This window comes from Amblyomma mixtum, chromosome 4 (assembly GCF_055824585.1).
Source record: "Amblyomma mixtum isolate Tamu chromosome 4, ASM5582458v1, whole genome shotgun sequence".
NCBI lineage: Eukaryota > Metazoa > Arthropoda > Arachnida > Ixodida > Ixodidae > Amblyomma > Amblyomma mixtum.
Window position 1 is genome coordinate 153,510,609 of NC_143015.1, and position 17,776 is coordinate 153,528,384.

The window sequence follows — 17,776 nt, forward strand, 5'->3', positions numbered from 1 at the left end:
TCATTACCCTCTCTCATCTCTGCCTCCCCTGCACAGAGGCTCCACTTTGAGAACTTTCGAGGAAATGTATCCCTCAGTGCAGCTGGGCAGTCAGAGATAAGGTCACCAAAAGATAATTTATTTTATTCATTTATTTATTTATTTAGCAAATACTGCCGCCAGCCTGTGTTACAGGCCTTAGGCAGGAGTGGGGTACAAACATATTGATAAAAAATGACAAGTACATTGCAAAAGAAGCAGATAGCGAACAGAGCAAAAATCAGAACATACAACACAAAATTGAATACAAAGGCAGAGAACATGTAATTACATCGAACCTGGCAGCAAACGAAGGGATCGGACTTGGCCCAAAACAAGGATACATAAGAGCCCTATACATCCTTCAGAGCTTGTAAAAATAAATTGACCGATTCGCAATTGACAACCTCAGCAGGTAAACCATTCCACTTGGTGATAGTATGAGGAAAGAACGAGTACTTAAAGACATTTGTTTTACATGAAAACGCGGTAACTTTCTTAGTATGGTAAGAGCGCGTAGGGCGTCGAGATGTGTGCTCAACTAAAATTCCTTCCTAAAAGAAACTAGTTTTGATGTCACTGCTTCACACCAAGAGAGGGTGAAACATCTAGGAGTGTCTTTGTACATGCCACTGCAAATGGTATAGGATAAATCAGACTGGAAAGATATCTGTTGGGAAGATAAGTAGGGCTTTTGTGGGGGTTATCTTCGCAGTCACCCGCCATGGTGCCTGCAAGAAACGAAGCAGCTGCTTCTTGGTATTGTGGATGAGCAAAGATAAAGAAGGGTTTATGGCTGATAACATGTGCTTATTGGGCAGATAAAGGCCAGTCTTTGAGCTTTTGCCGTCCTATCTTCTAGGCATTGGTCGCTTTGAGACTAAGCTTTGTGTAGTGCCTTATGGAATATCAACCGTTGAATTTTTTGGGTAGTGTTACTTTTTACACGATTCTTTTTTTGTTCTTCTGCACAGAGCGGCGTGTTGGTGATTTTAAACATGCTTGAAAATATTGTTGCTTTTCAGTAAAGGCCTTGCCCTCCCCCTCTCTTTCTCGATGTCATCTATTGCCGAATATGTCATAGATGGCGCCACATTGCCAGTTACTTTACATTTTACACCATAGAACAAGACTCCTTCAACTATGTAAAAAACAAGAAGTTGGTATGTGTGTGTGTATTTGAGCAAGGGAGTGGTCATCTTTGTTTGAGGTCAGCATTGATAGATAAAGAACATAACTTGCCCAATGGCAGTTAAAAGCTGTGGCTTACATGTCTCATCTGGCACTTTTGCGATGCGTCAAACCTTTCATAGATGGCACTACAGCAGCATTTGTATTCAGTATCATTTGCTTACTGCGAAGCAACGAAGAAGTCATTATTGAATGTTATTGGCAAGTGCAGTAAGTAAAAAATAAATGCTCAGTATCCTGTGAGCAATGCATCTGCAATCAGTATATTAAAGTGAGTAAACACAGGGGTGAGTAATAACGTGTTTCTCTTATCACACGTAGAACTGGGTTTAGGTTTCAGCGCCCTCTTTTTTTTTTTCAGAATGAACTGGATGACCTCATTGCCTCTGAATGCTTGTTCTGTGGTGAGATAGCAATAAGGTAAGTCTGACTGGACTCTGATTTCACTGAGCAATTATGCTTTGCATCAAGTGCAATTGGGAGGTTTGTGGGGGGAGGGGGGGGGGCTGAGCCCAATATTTGCCTGGCATACTGCTTGATATATGCATCTGCCTGAAGGCCATGCATGGAGCTCAATGAATTATACCATGAATATGTTATAATGAATATGTTATAATGAATGTTACCATGATTATGATGCCATGAACGTGTTATAAAGTGTTCATGGACACTAGGTGTGATGCTTTTAAGGGGGGACATGGGTCTTAGAGAATATTTTTTTTATTTACACACTAAATGCAATGAAACTGCACAGACTTATTCAGTTTTTTCTGCTGATTTCAAATATGCAATTTGTTTATTTCTAAGCCAATTAGTTCCCGAGATATTAATATATATCATGCCATTGTCTGCTGAAACAATAGAAAAAAAATGGGCCACCAGAAATTTAATTTTAATATGTCGGTAGACACTACAATGTGTGAGGAATGCAACGCTGGAAGCAGTTTTCAGTTTTTTGTCGATGTGGACAAATCGGCTTAGTAGTTAGTTTTCAAGTGAGTTAACCAGACATACAGTGCCAGAAAACACACGACACACATAATAATAATATCTTTTATTCACTTCAATTCACAAGTACATGCTCCAGCCCGCGTAAGCGTTATCGCTTGTGTGCGTGGCTGGGCAGCCGGAGTGTGAAGTACATGATCAGCGGTGAATAAAACACACACACACACAAAAAAAAGAGCTCGAACAAGACAGACTCAGAAATTGCTTCCGCAATGCAATAAAACATAAAAACACTAAAGAGCTGAAACCAGACAGACTCAGATACTGCTCCCGTGGTGCAAGGCGAATACATGAACAAAAAACATCGAGTACAAGAAAGCATCCACCGTTTTCATGCACGAAATGACAACGCTGAGAACATGGAAAGAAAAGAAAAAAAAAATAGATGAAACTAACTATAAGCCCATTTGTCCACATGGACAAAAAACTGAAATCTGCTTCCAGCGTTGCATTCCTCACACATTGTAGTATCTACCCACATATTGAAATTAAATTTCTGGTGGCCCATTTTTTTTCTATTGTTTCAGCAGACAATGGCATGATATATATTGATATCTCAAGAACTAATTGGCCTAGAAATATACAAATTGCATATTTGAAATCAGCAGAAAAAACTGAATAAGGCTGTGCAGTTTCATTGCATTTGGTCTGTAAAAAAAAAAAAATTTCTAAGACCTTAAAGGGTCAGTCTACTCACCGAGATGAGTGTGTAAATAATGGCATATTCTGGTAGTTGGCACCCTATAACATCAATAACGAGGGGTCTGCGCCCGGTTTAGGCAGGAATTTATATTTTATTTCGGCGTTAAAAGTCGCGTAAAAAGCATGGTGGCGACCCCAAACGTTCATTTTGTTCAAGAAAGTGGTAGTCTTTTTTTGTAGAAGCATAAGTGAATATACTACGTACCATTTGTATGCCGCAATGTCAGAGAAACGCACGTTTTGTTCTAGTAAACTGTAGAATGCGTACCGCTCGCTTTTTCTGCAAATCACATGAATATTTATAGTTACACGTACGCAAAACGCAGGCACATTCCCACTTTTAGTTCAGCGTATGCTAGCAGAGACGCGAAAATAAACTCAGCCTATAGTGGCGCCATCTGGTCGTCAGGACGGGAACCATTGCTGTAAACAAGCCGACTCTCCACTTAAGCCTAGGAGCGGCAGCATCGTCACTCTAATTATTAAAATAAAGCAAATTTATCTCTTATATGTTTTCTTATACGCGAGATGAGACGAAGCGAAATCAGGCGCCCCATTTATGGCCACTGAACGCACTGAAAAAGGCAGCAACAACGAGAATTCAGTCCGAAGCGAGAGGTCCGGCTTCGACGGGCGCCGCCATGTTTGTCGCCGCGCGGCGGAAATCCAGATGGTTGCCAGATGAGACTACCATCTCATAGAGATGTGTTCCCACATTAATAAATTCTATTTTAAAATGTTCTACCGCACACCTTGGCACCACAGCTGGCTAAACGGTAATTTGAGTAAAGAGCTATCGGTTGCCGCAAAGAAAATATGGTCGATAAAATTCAGTAGACTGACCCTTTAAACTGAGAGAAAAATCTTGCTGCAACTTTTTTTTATGCTGATAATTTAAAAATACGTAAGGAAGTCCCAAGTGTTTGGCGTTTAGAACCTTACACGTTGGCTTAGTTTCCATGTTATCTAGAGTCTGGTTATAGTTGCCTCTGCTACAGTATTTTCTGCAGATAGCCTCCTCAGTTTTTTTTTTTGTTATCCATTGAAGTTCTTTCATATTTACAGCGCGTTACAATTTTTGTTCTTCATTTACATTCCTTTCTCAAATTGAAGCCTAAAATATTTTGTTGCCAATTTTTTTTCAAGCTATTTACAAGCAAAAATTTTCTGCAGTCTTTATTTATCTTTCGCAAATCTAGTTTCTTACGAATTTGATTTGCAGTACAGTGGAATGTTGAAAATTTGAATTCATTTGATACAAACATCTGGTTTATTTGAACTGGCTCTTTCATCCGAACAGCATCAAGTATAATAAAAAAGCTCCCCTTATTTCAAACACCGCTTAATTCCAACAAATTTTCAGTCCATTTCCAGTTCAAATTATCAAGCGTTATTACCCGATTCTTTTTTTTTTCACAAACAGTAAATTCGTCTCTTAACTGGTCCCATGTGCAAAATAAAATTCAGTGCGTGATCTGAAAACAGCTTCTCCTTAACCAGAAAATCTTGTTTTGAAGCATACCTTCATGTTAAAGTAAGTCTCCTCACTTTGGGATCTAAAGACAGGCATAGATGTCTCCTCCAGCTTAAATTACTGGCTGTAGTTTTTTCTTGCATTTCTCTTCGAGGTCATGTATTAATCGATTTTATTTGAAAGTATTTCTTTTCTACAATTTCCTGATCTTTTTTAAAATAAATCGACGCCCATTCTTGCTTGCATCGCCGAACCTAAAGAACCAAAATTTCTCGCGCGTGACATGGTGGCGCCATCTGTTGCTTGTGATATAAAGCGGCCAGTACAATTGTTGACAGCGACCGCGGAGGTCGTTTTGCCTTCGTAATGACAGATGGCGCCACAGCCCTTTACATTGTCGCAGTTGCTTTAGCTTTGATCGTCGCAGGTTTGTATGGAGAAAAACAAAAGGGACCTGCGCTTAGCAATCAGAATAGAAGTGGAAGGAAAAGATGTTGCTAGCCGCGGCATCTGCCATGGAAACCTGAAGCACCTGAGCGGGAATAAAAGGACAGGCATAGGGAAAGAAAGGGGGTGGAATTGGTTTTTCCTGGAAACGGAACTGGCTGACTTCACGGTGGACACCTCAGTGGACACCTCAACCGCGCCGTGAGGGTGGGGTAAAAGTGGGAGTGATTGAGGAAAGAGAGAAAGAGGTGCCATTGTGGAGGGCTCCGGAATAATTTCGACCACCTGGGGATCTTCAACGGGTACTGCGCATGTCTCTCGTTATGGGCACCTAATGGGCAGACAATATAGGGGCGCGTTATGATATACATTTTAAGCATTTTATACAATTATATACCATTGTTAGCGTCGATGGTTTATAACATAATAGTGTCGAGTTTAAGCATGAGCTCTGTGCGCAGCCGCTCGTAGCGTTGACGCCTGCTCCAGTCACCGACTGCGCATGAGCTTAATTACTTCTGCTTAATTGCTTAATTAAAGGAGCTTAATTGTGCCTGGGTTGAGCTGTGATGGGAGTGTATAATGGCTGATTGTTTTAATGTTTTATCATTTCTGATTGTTTTTGCTGTCGTAATGCAAAATTTTAAGATTGAACTTGTGGGTTGAGTTGGCTGCTATCGTCACGCGCCGAAACCGAAACTAATCGTCGATCTGTGCGCGGAGGCCGCGTTGTGGTTAACTTTGTGCATTGCGTCGTCGGCGAGCGTTTGCGTTGTGCCATTTTCTGTACCGTTTTGGAGGGAAACGAGGACACATACAGTTTATCTGTGGTTGGTTCATTGTTTGCCTCCTGACGATCGCCTGGGGTGGAATTTCGTGACCCGCATATCTACGTAGCTTTTTTTTTTTTCGTGTCATTGTACCAACCTGTCTCGTTTTGTACTTTCTTTTCCGTGCAGGTCTGTGGATGAGCCATTCATCAATCCAGAGGACTACGAGGAAGTGATGAACGATTGGCGGTGATGGGGTATTGTGAAACGCCGAACGGGATCGAGAAGCCGCCTATATAGGCCTGTCTGTATATAGAAATTGAACAGAGCCGTTTGCTCCTATCGTAAGTTAACAATAAAAAAGTCGAATATATATATATACACTGTGCTTGTAGCGCATCGTTGAGCAGAGTCGTTTTACAGCTGGTGCTACATGTGGGTGCGGCTCATGTTTGAGGCAAATGAAATCACTTTGAGAGCGCATATATGGATGCTGTCCAACAGTATCGCCTTTAAAATACACCGTTCAACTTGTAAAATGGTCGGCAGCGAACGCTGGTTTGATGTAACGATACCGAAGTGCCGTTTTGTCGATGTTTGTCTCGCCGCAGAGCTCACGACCGTTTGCATTCCTGGCACGACGTATAACTGCATTACACGAAAACACGCTGACGCCAAAACAGGTGAAAGTCACGAAACGGCTAATCCTCTAAGGAACGCCAAGTTTACCACCGTCTTTTAGAACTCGAGACTGCACCGGAACTTATCACTGACGAAATCGGAGACTCGTTGGAGGATTTCGTTTCTTCGCTTAGGGGTTGGTCCTGCTTCCCATACATAAGTAACGTGTGGTCATTGGTAAACATAGCTTTCCTGCATTTTTCAAGGCTGCTCGAAAGTAATGAGCGTGGTGCCAAGTTCGACGCACACGAACAGAGAGAGACGTACCAAGGGCATGAACAAAAAAAAATGTTGCGAAACATGACGCATCCGTAATGACCGTTGCCGCGCGCTACTCCGTTCCGCACCGTTGCGGTGCTGGCAACAATCCGCGCGGGTGCTCATCAAAAATGGCGGCGCCTACGCCGTTGCTCGTCCGATGTTTTCCTCGTTTGGGCACTCGCTCTTGGCGGGTCAGCGCACGCCCAGTCGTTTTCGGCACGCTCTGGTAGAGAGGACGCCGCGCCAGCAGCCTCCTTCGTCGTGACACCAGTGTTCCTCCAGTCGCCCGAAGCCGATGAAATTTTAAAGCCCGGAACGGAGAGTCGACGACACCTGCGGCATCGCTACCATCGCTTCTCGTGTGCGGAACGCCGGCGTTTGATGTGCCAGCGGAACGCGTAGTCGTCGTTACGCCATAGCCAGAGCAGCTGCGAGCGAGCAGCAGCTCATCCCCTCTCCATCTGTGTGGCCTCCTCGCTCGCATTCCGCGCCTAAATAGCGTAACCCGAGGAGATGTCATCGATACGGGGGTTCCCTCCGTGGCTCGCGTCCAAACCTTGTAGGTGCCACGCATCGTCGCCGACGCCGCACCACGACCGGTGCCTGACCGCTCGTCTTCTGCCAGCGGCGGGCGCGAGTTTTGTTGCTTGTGATCGCTTGGGCAGCGCCCGCTCCTAAATTGCTTCCCCCAACTGTCGTTGTGTGTGCGCTGGTCCGTCGTCGTCGCCGCCGTTGGTGCGGGACTTCCTGATAGCGCCCCGCGACGGCCCGGAAAAGGCGGGCAGAAAGGGAACAGCGGGCTTCGTAGTGCTTCCGACAGAGTGCAGCTTTTTTTTTCTTTGTTTCGCTTTGTTTTGCGTCACCGCGTCGTCGTCCTCCGACGCCGGAGAAGACCCGTCTGTGCGGGCAGCTTCTTCACGGAGTGGGGGTGAGAGAGAGAGAGGCGAGAAAAAAAAAAAAAAGGCCGGAGGAATACTCGGACAAGCATGTAACACGCATCACGTCACCGTCTTCGCTGGAGCCGACGTCTTCGGCTGCACAAACAAAGCGGTGAGTCGTTGCTCGTGCTTTTTCCTTGCAGTGCAAACGCATGTAAACACCAAAGCGTGCGGCGCGGTGCATTTTTTTTTCCTTGCTTTTGTTTTAAGCCTGCTTGTTGGCTCGCGCGCTCGCTTGCGTTTGCGAGGTGCTTCATCTGCCAAGGTTTTGAAACGAGAAGAAAGAGAAACAAAGCGTCGAGCGGGTTGAGGTCATCGGCGCTTGGGGGTAGGCTGGCAGTGCGCGTTTGACAGCTGACCGGAGTCATCCCCCCTTTCCTCTCTCCGTGAACTCGGTCGGATGTCGGTAGCGCATTCACGGGGGCACGCGCGTCTGGCGCACGGTTAGGAAAAAAAATGTTACGCTGTCGCGGTGTTTGCTAGAGGAGGAGGGAAGAGTGTTCGTCACAGATAAGCCTTATCCGCATGCGTGCGTGCGTGCCTGGCGAGTGGAGTAGCGAGCGGCGCGTTACCATCGCGACGGCAACCGAACCCGGATAACAGTTTTGCGGGGTGGCAGGGGCAGTTCTCTGCCGTGCATTCTGGCTGCCGTGCTAGGCGTGCCGCTGCCTGCTTCTTGTGGAAATGACGTGTTTAGAGAAGTGCCGTCATTGATAACGTTCAGGTGGGTGTTAGCGCGCGCGGCACCGACGGACGGGCCGTCCGAGATCTCGCACCGGCTGTAGCGGAGAACGTCGCCCGTAGGATTACTGAACGGTAGGGGACCGTGGATTCTGCTTTTTCTTTTGCGTGATTTCATTCGCGCGGGAGCTCTTTTGTGTCGTTCACGTTGCAAGCGCGTGCGATGTCATGCTTTTCGCTGATTGCTGCTGAGTTCATCGATAAACTTGAGCGTGACGTCGGCGCGGACATACGCATGGCTTGGAAGTTCTCGTAGTGCCGTAGTTTAGATTTTTTCGGTGCTGAATGTGCGTAAATCGATGCTTCTTCGGTAGCTGTGCCTAGTCATTTGCTACAGCCTGCTTCTAGTTGGGGTTTGACAGATTTGTACTATTATGACAGATATGTTTTCGATTACAGCACATGCGGTTTTTGGCTCGCGAAAACCTTTCCCCTCAAGTTGTTATATTTTGAGCATCTCTCCAGCATTCAATTAAGTGAATTAAGTGGATGCGGTTGTATTCCACTCAATTTGGGCAACCGGCTATGAGGAACATCGACATATCGATGAGCTTAAGCGTGCACCACATCGGCTAAAAAAATAAAAATAAAAAAGCTCTGAGTATTCTTTGAGGTTGGTATTTTGCCGCTGGCATTGATTGAATGCGGTTCGAGCTGAGTTGAAAACGCGTGTTTTTCTTCTATTCCCTGTGTTCTTGCTACTGTACTGCAGAAACAAAGAACACGCCAAAAAAGAATTTCTTAAAAATTGTAACAATGTCTTGCATGTTGTTTTAAATTTTATCTTCACTTAAATAAGCAGCACGGGACTAGTAAGGTGGTCTAATGCTTCTTGAAGCAGTAACAGAAAATTTGGCTTTCTATAGCTCTACTGCTAATGTGGCAGCTTATCCAGCTTTGGTAAGAAGGAAAAAATAATTATCTGCTGAATGACATGTTCAAGAATTACACTGTCAATTTCAGTTGGCTCCACCCGTACATATTGTGCGCTCCTTTCTTCAAAAGCTGTATATCATAAGCTAGCTAGTTGAGTGCCCCTCACGATTTCAATAATAATAAATTTCCCGGCCTCAGCAGCTGAATTTCGATGAAGGCGAAATTATAGAGGCCCATGTGCTGTGCGATGTCAGTGCATGTTAAAGAACCCCAGGAGGTCGAAATTTCCGGAGCCCTCCACTACGGCGTCCCTCATAGCCTGAGTCGCTTTGGGATGTTAAACCCCAATAAACCAACCAAACCAAACCAACCAATTAATTTATGAAGCTGAACTATGTTGCCTAAACAGACTGAATTGTGTCTGAAACCTGTTATCTTGATAAGTCTGCGGGAAGCACTATAGAATCTCGTATGTATTTTTTCATTGCCCAGAAAAACAAGGACTCGAAGCATTCTCCACTGGCAGATTTGTAGCTGTTTTGCCCAGCTTTGACAACCTCGGCAGTTGTTCTTGCATGACTCTGTCGTAGTGAGTTGGAAATGATAGTCGAGTCAGCTGTCGCTATGCAGTTTCGTAAAAGCCCTCTTCATGGTAACTACGCGCTGCGTATCCTTCTTTTTTTTTTTTTATTTGCACCAACAGATTTGGGAAATGCGTTGTTACTCAGAAGCACATCCTGTGTGGAGGGAAGGGCGCGTGTTAATGCTTGGAGGAAATAGACGCATTTCCTGCTTTTCTCACGCAGTCTTCGTGTCTTTTTTTCTTTCTTTTTTTCCCTCGTTTTCCCCTGTCAAGAGCAGCAACTTATCATTTCCTCTCTAGTAGCCGCCACGCTTCCATCCAGCTGGAATGGTGCAATACAGTGGGGATGAACCAAAGGAAATGAGCTTTTGTGCCTGTCAGGGAGTGGCATTGCATGGTGGCGATGGTTGATAGAAGTAGGTTTATGGTTTTATGGGGTTTAACATCCCCAAACGATTCAAACTGTCAGGGATGCAGTAGTGGAGGGCTCCGGATAATTTCGTCCACCTGGGGTTCTTAAAGGGGCTGCGAAACACTGCCTGGGGGAATACCGGCTATACTTCAGATGGGTTCTTTATGTCACACAGATGCTGACTTAAAAAGAATTACAAGAATCGATGCACAGGAATGGGCGTTACTCAATGAAGAAATTTCAAAATACAAGCAAACAAAACGCTGCCCTCAACTCGATTTTGGCGGGGCTTCCCACTCCTATTTCGCTCTCCCAATGGCGGCACCTGGCACAACCAATCAAAACAGCCAGCCAGAGCACGTCGCGGAAGCTTGTATTCCATGGTTGCCTGCTCTCTGTGAGACTGGCAGCGTTGTTTCCATGCCAGAGCTCCCCTAGTGGTGTATTTTTATTTTATTTGCTTTGCAGGGCTTTTATCTAAGGCAAACAAATTGTTTTTGTTGATCTAATATAAAACGCAGACTGGTGACAAAATGTGCGTCTATTTATTCACACAATTTGCAGTATATTTACTGTTTGTCCGGTCATCAAGCTCGCGCCAGGTGATGTCATATCCGCTGCTAAAAACCCGCCACTGTGTGGCGACACCATCAGAGCCATGTTGTTGTTTTTGGGAGGACATTAAAATATTAAAAAACGGAATATATACGCGGTTATTACCGACGCTAATAGCACCATTATAACTCACTGTATGCAATCAACAGGCAAAACAGTTAACTAAGATTGTGTTTCTGGGCCCCTTTAAACATGCACTGACATTGCACAGTACATGGGCCTCTATCACTGCGCCTCCATCGAAATGTAACTGCCGAAGGCAGGGTCGAACCTACGTCTTTCAGGTCAGCAGCCGAGCGCGATAACCACTGAGGCGGCTCGGTAGAACTTAAAATTGCACTGAATGTTTGTTTTACGGAGCATAACTTCTGAGGATAATCTTATTAGTTGCCTAAGCAGTGCGTGTGTTTCATAATTTGCAGCACGAGTGTTTAAGGGCGATACAAGTACACAAAGTCCAACCCTAGTTATATCACATAGTGTAGATTGCATATTACATTGCGTGGGCATATTATGGGAATGGCAGGGCAGGCTCAGAAAAGTGTTTTTCTGTTTATGAAATGTTGGTTGAGCAGTGCGAGGTAAGTTGTTTCTGCTGTACAGTCAGCAGCTAAATTTTACGGCTGCATGTGCTTGGGAACAGATTTATTGTATCGCCGCCTCGCGACCCCGTTGCTTGCCACATACCAGGCAGATGGAGCATGCAGGTCCCTTCACGCTTTACGGCATTTTATTTTTTATTATTTTATTTTATTCAATACTGCCAGCCTCCATTTGGTGGCCAAGGCAGGAGCGGTACAAGGATACATCGTACATCGCGACAAAACAAAGCAAGTAAAAATGCGAATAAAGAAGCAAAAGCTAACACACAGGGTTTTTTAGAAAGACAAAGAGCAAGGTTAAATGCACTCGGTTACCTAAAAATACAAAAGAAAGCAAACAAAAGAGCATGAATGAATACACTGCGCTTAAAATGACAATATGACAGCAGATAAAAAAGATTTCTGATCTGTCAAACGGACCACGTCACACGGAAGCCCGTTCCATTCCAATATCGTTCTTGGAAAAAAAGAAAACTGATACGCTTTCGTTCGGCACTGTGGCACCATGATTGTCAAATTGTGTTTATTGCGCGTTGGTCGTGAAGTGTTGTATGCCATGTAGGTCTCAAAATGAATGTTTGTTAAGTTATTAACAATCCCATGCAACATTTTTAGACGGTGCAACGTGCGACGAGATTGAAGTGTCTGCAGTTCAGATTCCCTCAATAGATAGATAGGTGATTGACTTCCGTAAAGGCATCTAAGTAAATTTTTTTTTCCACACACTCATGCGTTGTGAACCTTTGCTGCTGACTTCTGCGATACGTGAGGATGTACGCAGCCAGAAACAATGTTTCGACCCGGCCGTTGGCAGCCCATAGTGACGCATAACTTGGCTCGCAAGCATATGCGAGCTTGCCATCCAGTCAACATCAACATGCGAGCAAGCTCGTATGTTGATTCTGTTGTGCCTTAAAGTTTGATTGTTACGGATCGCGTTGCAGAGTGGCAGTGTAAGTGCAGTCCCGTGGGTATGCCGCCAGCAGTGCACTGCTATCTGTTCTTTGGGGCTGGCCGCAAGCAAGCACGCTGCTGTCTGTTTGCATGATAAGCGCTTCCTGTGCGACTGCTGTGTGCAGATGCTTCCTGTGTGAGCTGTACAGCTTGCCCTTAAAGGGGCCCAGAAACACAATCTTAGTTAACTGTTCTGCCTGTTGATTGCATACAGTGAGTTATAATGGTGCTATTAGCGTCGATAATACCGCATACATTCCGTTTTTTAATATTTTAATGTCCTCCCAAAAACAACACCATGGCTCTGATGGTGTCGCCACACAGTGGCGGGTTTTTAGCAGCGGATATGACATCACCTGGCGCGAGCTTGATGATCGGACAAACAGTAAATATACTACAAATTGTGTGAATAAATAGAGACACATTTTGTCACCTGTCTGCGTTTTATATTAGATCAACAAAAACAACTTGTTTGTCTTAGATAAAAGCCCTGCAAAGCAAGTAAAGTAAAAATACACCACCAGGGGTGCTCTGGCATGGAAACGACGCTGCCAGTCTCAGCAAGAACGAGTCACAGAGAGCAGGCAACCATGGAGTACAAACTTCCGCGACGTGCTCTGGCTGCTGTTTTGATTGGTTGCGCCAGGTGCCGTCATTGGGAGAGTGAAATAGGAGTGGGAAGCCCCGCCAAAATCGAGTTGAGGGCAGCGTTTTGTTTGCTCGTATTTTGAAATTTCTTCACTGAGTAACTCCCGTTCCTGTGCATCGATTCCTGTAATTCTTTTTAAGTCAGCATCTGTGTGACATAAAGAACCCACCTGAAGTATAGCCGGTATGCCCCCAGGCAGTGTTTCGCAGCCCCTTTAAAGGTGCAGCTCACCGAGAGAAAAGGGCATTCAGAATGTCAGCATTTAAAGAGGGGGGGGGGGGGGGGGGGGGTAGCGGGCCTGCTTGCTGGCCTGAACTGCTATCAGTATGCCATTTGCACTGTATGTTGTGTTGTATGCCCTGTTGCAGGGCTCTTATCTATATTGGGGTTTCTTGGCAGGGGAATGGAGCTTTCTTAGCAAACTGTTTCTTTTATGGATTTTGATGAAACATTCTTTTTCCTTGTCAGTAATACTTTCAGACTTAATGTGCTAAATTTCAGCCTTTAATATATATATATATATATATATACGAGGGGGTACCCAAAAGAAACCGGACTTATTTTTGTTTGAACTTATTTGTTCACATTTTAAGCACAGACCTTCAATCTCCTTCAAAGTATTCCCCACTTGCAATGATACGCTTGTCAAATCTTTCATTCCATTTTTCAAAATATTGTTTAAATTCATCTTTTCTGATGCTTGACAGTGCCTCCGTCGTTTTTTTTCTTCACCTCAGCAACATCAGCGAAACGCTTTCCATTCACCTATTTTTTCATTCTAGGAAACAAAGAAAGTAGCACGGGGCAAGGTCGGGAGAGTATGAGGGTTGAGGAATAGGGGTCACGCCATTTTTGGTCCTAAATTGTCGTAGAGACAGGGCTTTGTGAGCAGGGGCATTGCCATGATGGAAAAACCAGTCACCCGACCGCCACAAATCTGGCCGCTTCCACCGCACACTGTTGCCCAATCTTTTCAAAACATCCAAGTAGAAAGCCTGGCTAACTGTCTGACCCTGCGGAACAAATTCTCAATGAACGACTCCTCTCACGTTGAAAAAACAAATCAGCATTGTTTTGAGGTTTGGTTTCACCTGACGAGCTTTCTTGAGGCGAGGTGAATTTGAGGTTTGCCATTGGCACGATTGTTGCTTTGATTCAGGATTCGATTCAGGAACACTTGAGTTGTCCCCATAGCATCGTCCTTGTACGTCTTTCTTAATATTTCAAGAGTTTCCATTCAACTTTTTCCGAGCAAAAATCAGAATTTCACCGGCGCACGCTGTTCACGAAAATCAGCCATTGCAAAAACGACATTCACACAAAACAGTCGTCACTCTAAAACTCTGCTTAAACTAGTGTGACCTCCTTCAACGACGGCACTCGGCTTACTGACTCTGGAATGTTCGTTCTATGCGCTCCTAGTGGCAAAACGCGGCGCCACAGAAGCTTTGCCGAGCAAAAAATTTTGTCCGGTTTCTTTTGGGTACCCCCTCGTATGCAGCATTACGACAAACGCGACTGTTATTTTAAGGTTTACTTTGCCAACAGTTTCAGAAATGGTATTTCCTTCGTCAGGGCGGGGTTCGGGAATACCATTCCCGAAACTGTTGGTAAAATAAACCTTAAAAGAACAGTCGCGTTTATCGTAATGCTGTACCTAAACTACTAACCTGGGCCATTGCAACCCCTACTGAATACAAATATATATATATATATATATATATATATATATATATATATATATATATATATATATATAAACCTGCAGACTTGACAAAATGTGGTGGAATAAATGAAATGAAAGATTGGTTCAGCATTCACTGTGTTTCTGAATGCATGCTACGTGGGATGACAATCTTGGATACTTTTTGTTTATAACGCAACTTTCTTATTTTTATTTTTTACGAACCAGTTGGCATAGACATGTCTGAACTGTAAATAAGATGTCACACCAAAAACATACAATCCATCAAAATGCAAAACATATTGTCATTGCATGTAGCGGAGTTCTGTAAGTGCAGCAAAACAAACAAAGTCAAAATAGACGAAACAGTTGTGAAGAAATCTGTTCTACTAGGTGAGCATCTAGTCTGAAAATGGGAACGGATGAAAATGCCTATTTTTTGAGCGTTTTGCCAGTGTGCAGTGACACCACAGTTCATGAAGCAGTTTTTTTTTTAGAGCACTTCCCAGTGGATTTCAGCAGTGAAACTTTGGCACAGCATAGAAGGTGGGGCATACGAACGGATACAATGATTTTCAAGAAATCAATTTTTTGGGGGGATCGATTTTCGCAGTTTGAAAATTGCGTCCCCCCATAAAAAGCCTCATTTCAGCAGAAAAGCAAAGCGTGATAATGCAGCTTATGGGGTGTGTTTGAAAGGATGAATTATGAATGTCTGGCCTGCGTTTTGTGCGTCATTTGTCACTGGTGAGACTTTCAGTACTGAAGCTTGTTAACTTGTTTGCTTGTTGTTGTTTGTGGTTAACTTGTTGTGTTGCCTAAGAATCTTAACTTTCGCTGCTTCTGTTACAAAGTAAGCCCTGATGTCTGTCCACTTAGGCTTTCAGTCAGCTATAGCATTTGCTTCGCTTTCCACCCACCAAAGACATTCATTGTTTCGTGGTCTTCATATTTCAGCTAAACTGCCTGCCTGAAAACTAAATCTAGACACGCTCGTATACGTTTTGTATGTTTCAAACGTAATCAGTTGCTTAGATTCTGTTTAGTGTGCCTCTGGGTACCTTGTGCTGTCGGGGCCTAAAAAGATTGGTAGTGGTACGTCTTGAAGGCCTTTGGGCTTGAGAGGTGTTAAAGGGGCCCAGAAACACAATCTTAGTTAACTGTTTTGCCTGTTGATTGCATGCAGTGAGTTATAATGGTGCTATTAGCGTCGGTAATACCGCATATATTCCGTTTTTTAATATTTTAATGTCCTCCCAAAAACAACTTCATGGCTCTGATGGTGTCGCCACACAGTGGCGGGTTTTTAGCAGCGGATATGACATCACCTGGCGCAACTTGATGATCGGACAAACAGTAAATATACTTCAAATTGTGTGAATAAATAGATAAACATTTTGTCACCTGTCTGCGTTTTATATTAGGTCAACAAAAACAACTTCTTTGTCTTAGATAAAAGGCCTGCAAAGCAAGTAAAATAAAAATACACCACCAGGGGCGCTCTGGCATGGAAACAACGCTGCCAGTCTCAGCAAAAAACGAGTTACAGAGAGCAGGCAACCATGGAGTGCAAACTTCCGCGACGTGCTCTGGCAGGCTGTTTTGATTGGTTGCGCCAGGTGCCGTCATTGGGAGAGCGAAATAGGAGTGGGAAGCCCCGCCAAAATCGAGTTGAGGGCAGCGTTTTGTTTGCTTGTATTTTGAAATTTCTTCATCGAATAGCTCCCGTTCCTGTGCATCGGTTCCTGTAATTATTTTTAAGTCAGCATCTGTGTGACAAAGAACCCACCTGAAGTATAGCCGGTATTCCCCCAGGCAGTGTTTCGCAGCCCCTTTAAAGACAATATCTTTAACATGTGCCATTGTTTAGAAAGACCTTTGGTTTAAAAGCCTTTGGAGCACTCGCATGATTGGGTATCGGGCCTCACCGTTTGCCTAGCATTTGTGCAGCACTGACGTTTAACAATACTATTTTGTGTTCTTGCGTTATCAGGTTATCAGTCTGCGGGTAGTAAAGTAAGCAAACCGATAGATGCCAGGCTCTTGACAGTGCAGTTAGAAGAGGTAACTCATACTAGCGACGAACATTGTTGAGCCCAGTTTTCTGATAAACTGCACGATCTGGAGGGGTGTTTTTTTTTTTAGCTTCCCACAGACTGGGCAAAAAAAAAAAAAAAGTTAGCTTAACACAAACCACTTAACTAGCAAACAATTGGGGTGCCACCCTAGCATTTCGCGTCTTCACGTGATCAGTAAATACAGTGAAGAGGTCAACTAGTGAGTACCGTTGAGAGCACGTTTCAGTGGCCTTGTGTTTTCAGGAATTATTGCAGCTCAGCAAACAGCAGTGGAGAATTCTGGGTGGCTTTGCATTAAACATGTGACTAGTGTAAAGACTGTCGACTGCGCCATTGTAAAGACTGAAACTGAGACACGCTGAGCTGAGCGTCCGCTCGATTGCCTAGCCTTTGTTTTAATTCCACTTCCTCATCTTCTTCCGCCCGCTTCTCTCATCTCTACTTCATCTTTGTTGTCTTGGCATCACACTAGGCACCATCTGGTGTTCAAAACACGGCAATTTATTTTTTTTTTCAGGAGCATGATAGTTGCACGTATCCTCGTTGAAAAGTGGATAGCTGTGTTCCCGTGTGAGAAGTAACAGTTCCTGTAGAAAATGCTAAAACTTGCATCTTCATAATGGTTCAACGGAAGCATTGAGATGGATTTTTGAAAGTATTATTATCTAGAGTGGTTAGTAAATCCAGTTTACTAATATAGCGCTGACGTGTTGCCACACACCATAATAGCCCCGCCGCGGTGGTTCAGTGGTTATGGCGCTCGGCTGCTGACCCGGAAGACTTGGGTTTGATCCCGGCCGTGGTGGGCGAATTTCCATGAAGGCGAAATTCCAGAGGCGCGCATACTGTGCAATGTCAGTGCACGTTAAAGAACCCCAGGTGGTCGAAATTTCCGGAGCCCTCCACAACGGCGTCCCTCATAGCCAGAGTCGCTTTGGGACGTTAAACCCGAGTAAACCAGACACACCATAATAAGTTAGGTACCTATATTCAGCTGACCTTCTGATAAGCTGAACATTGTGCACTTCTGTCCTGTTTGTATTACAGAGAGTCACTTCATTTAATTCTGCGAGAAGGTTGCTGCTGCTGAGA

The 17,776-nt window shown here is 44.3% G+C and overlaps 2 protein-coding genes across 2 annotated transcripts in view; both read left to right on the forward strand.

Annotated features, from left to right (window-relative positions):
* Window positions 1-5,991, forward strand: part of dor (vacuolar protein sorting-associated protein 18 dor) — a 57,046-nt gene extending 51,055 nt beyond the window's left edge. Inside the window, exons 26-27 of the mRNA XM_089588391.1 lie at window positions 1,571-1,629; window positions 5,800-5,991. Coding sequence (XP_089444517.1) covers window positions 1,571-1,629; window positions 5,800-5,863 — 123 coding nt within the window. The 3' untranslated portion in view covers window positions 5,864-5,991. The remainder of the gene's footprint in view (window positions 1-1,570; window positions 1,630-5,799) is intronic.
* A 621-nt stretch (window positions 5,992-6,612) lies between these two features.
* Window positions 6,613-17,776, forward strand: part of LOC149348837 (prominin-1-A-like) — a 65,331-nt gene continuing 54,167 nt past the window's right edge. Inside the window, exon 1 of the mRNA XM_089588390.1 lies at window positions 6,613-7,602. The gene's annotated coding sequence lies outside the window, so the exon portion shown is untranslated. The remainder of the gene's footprint in view (window positions 7,603-17,776) is intronic.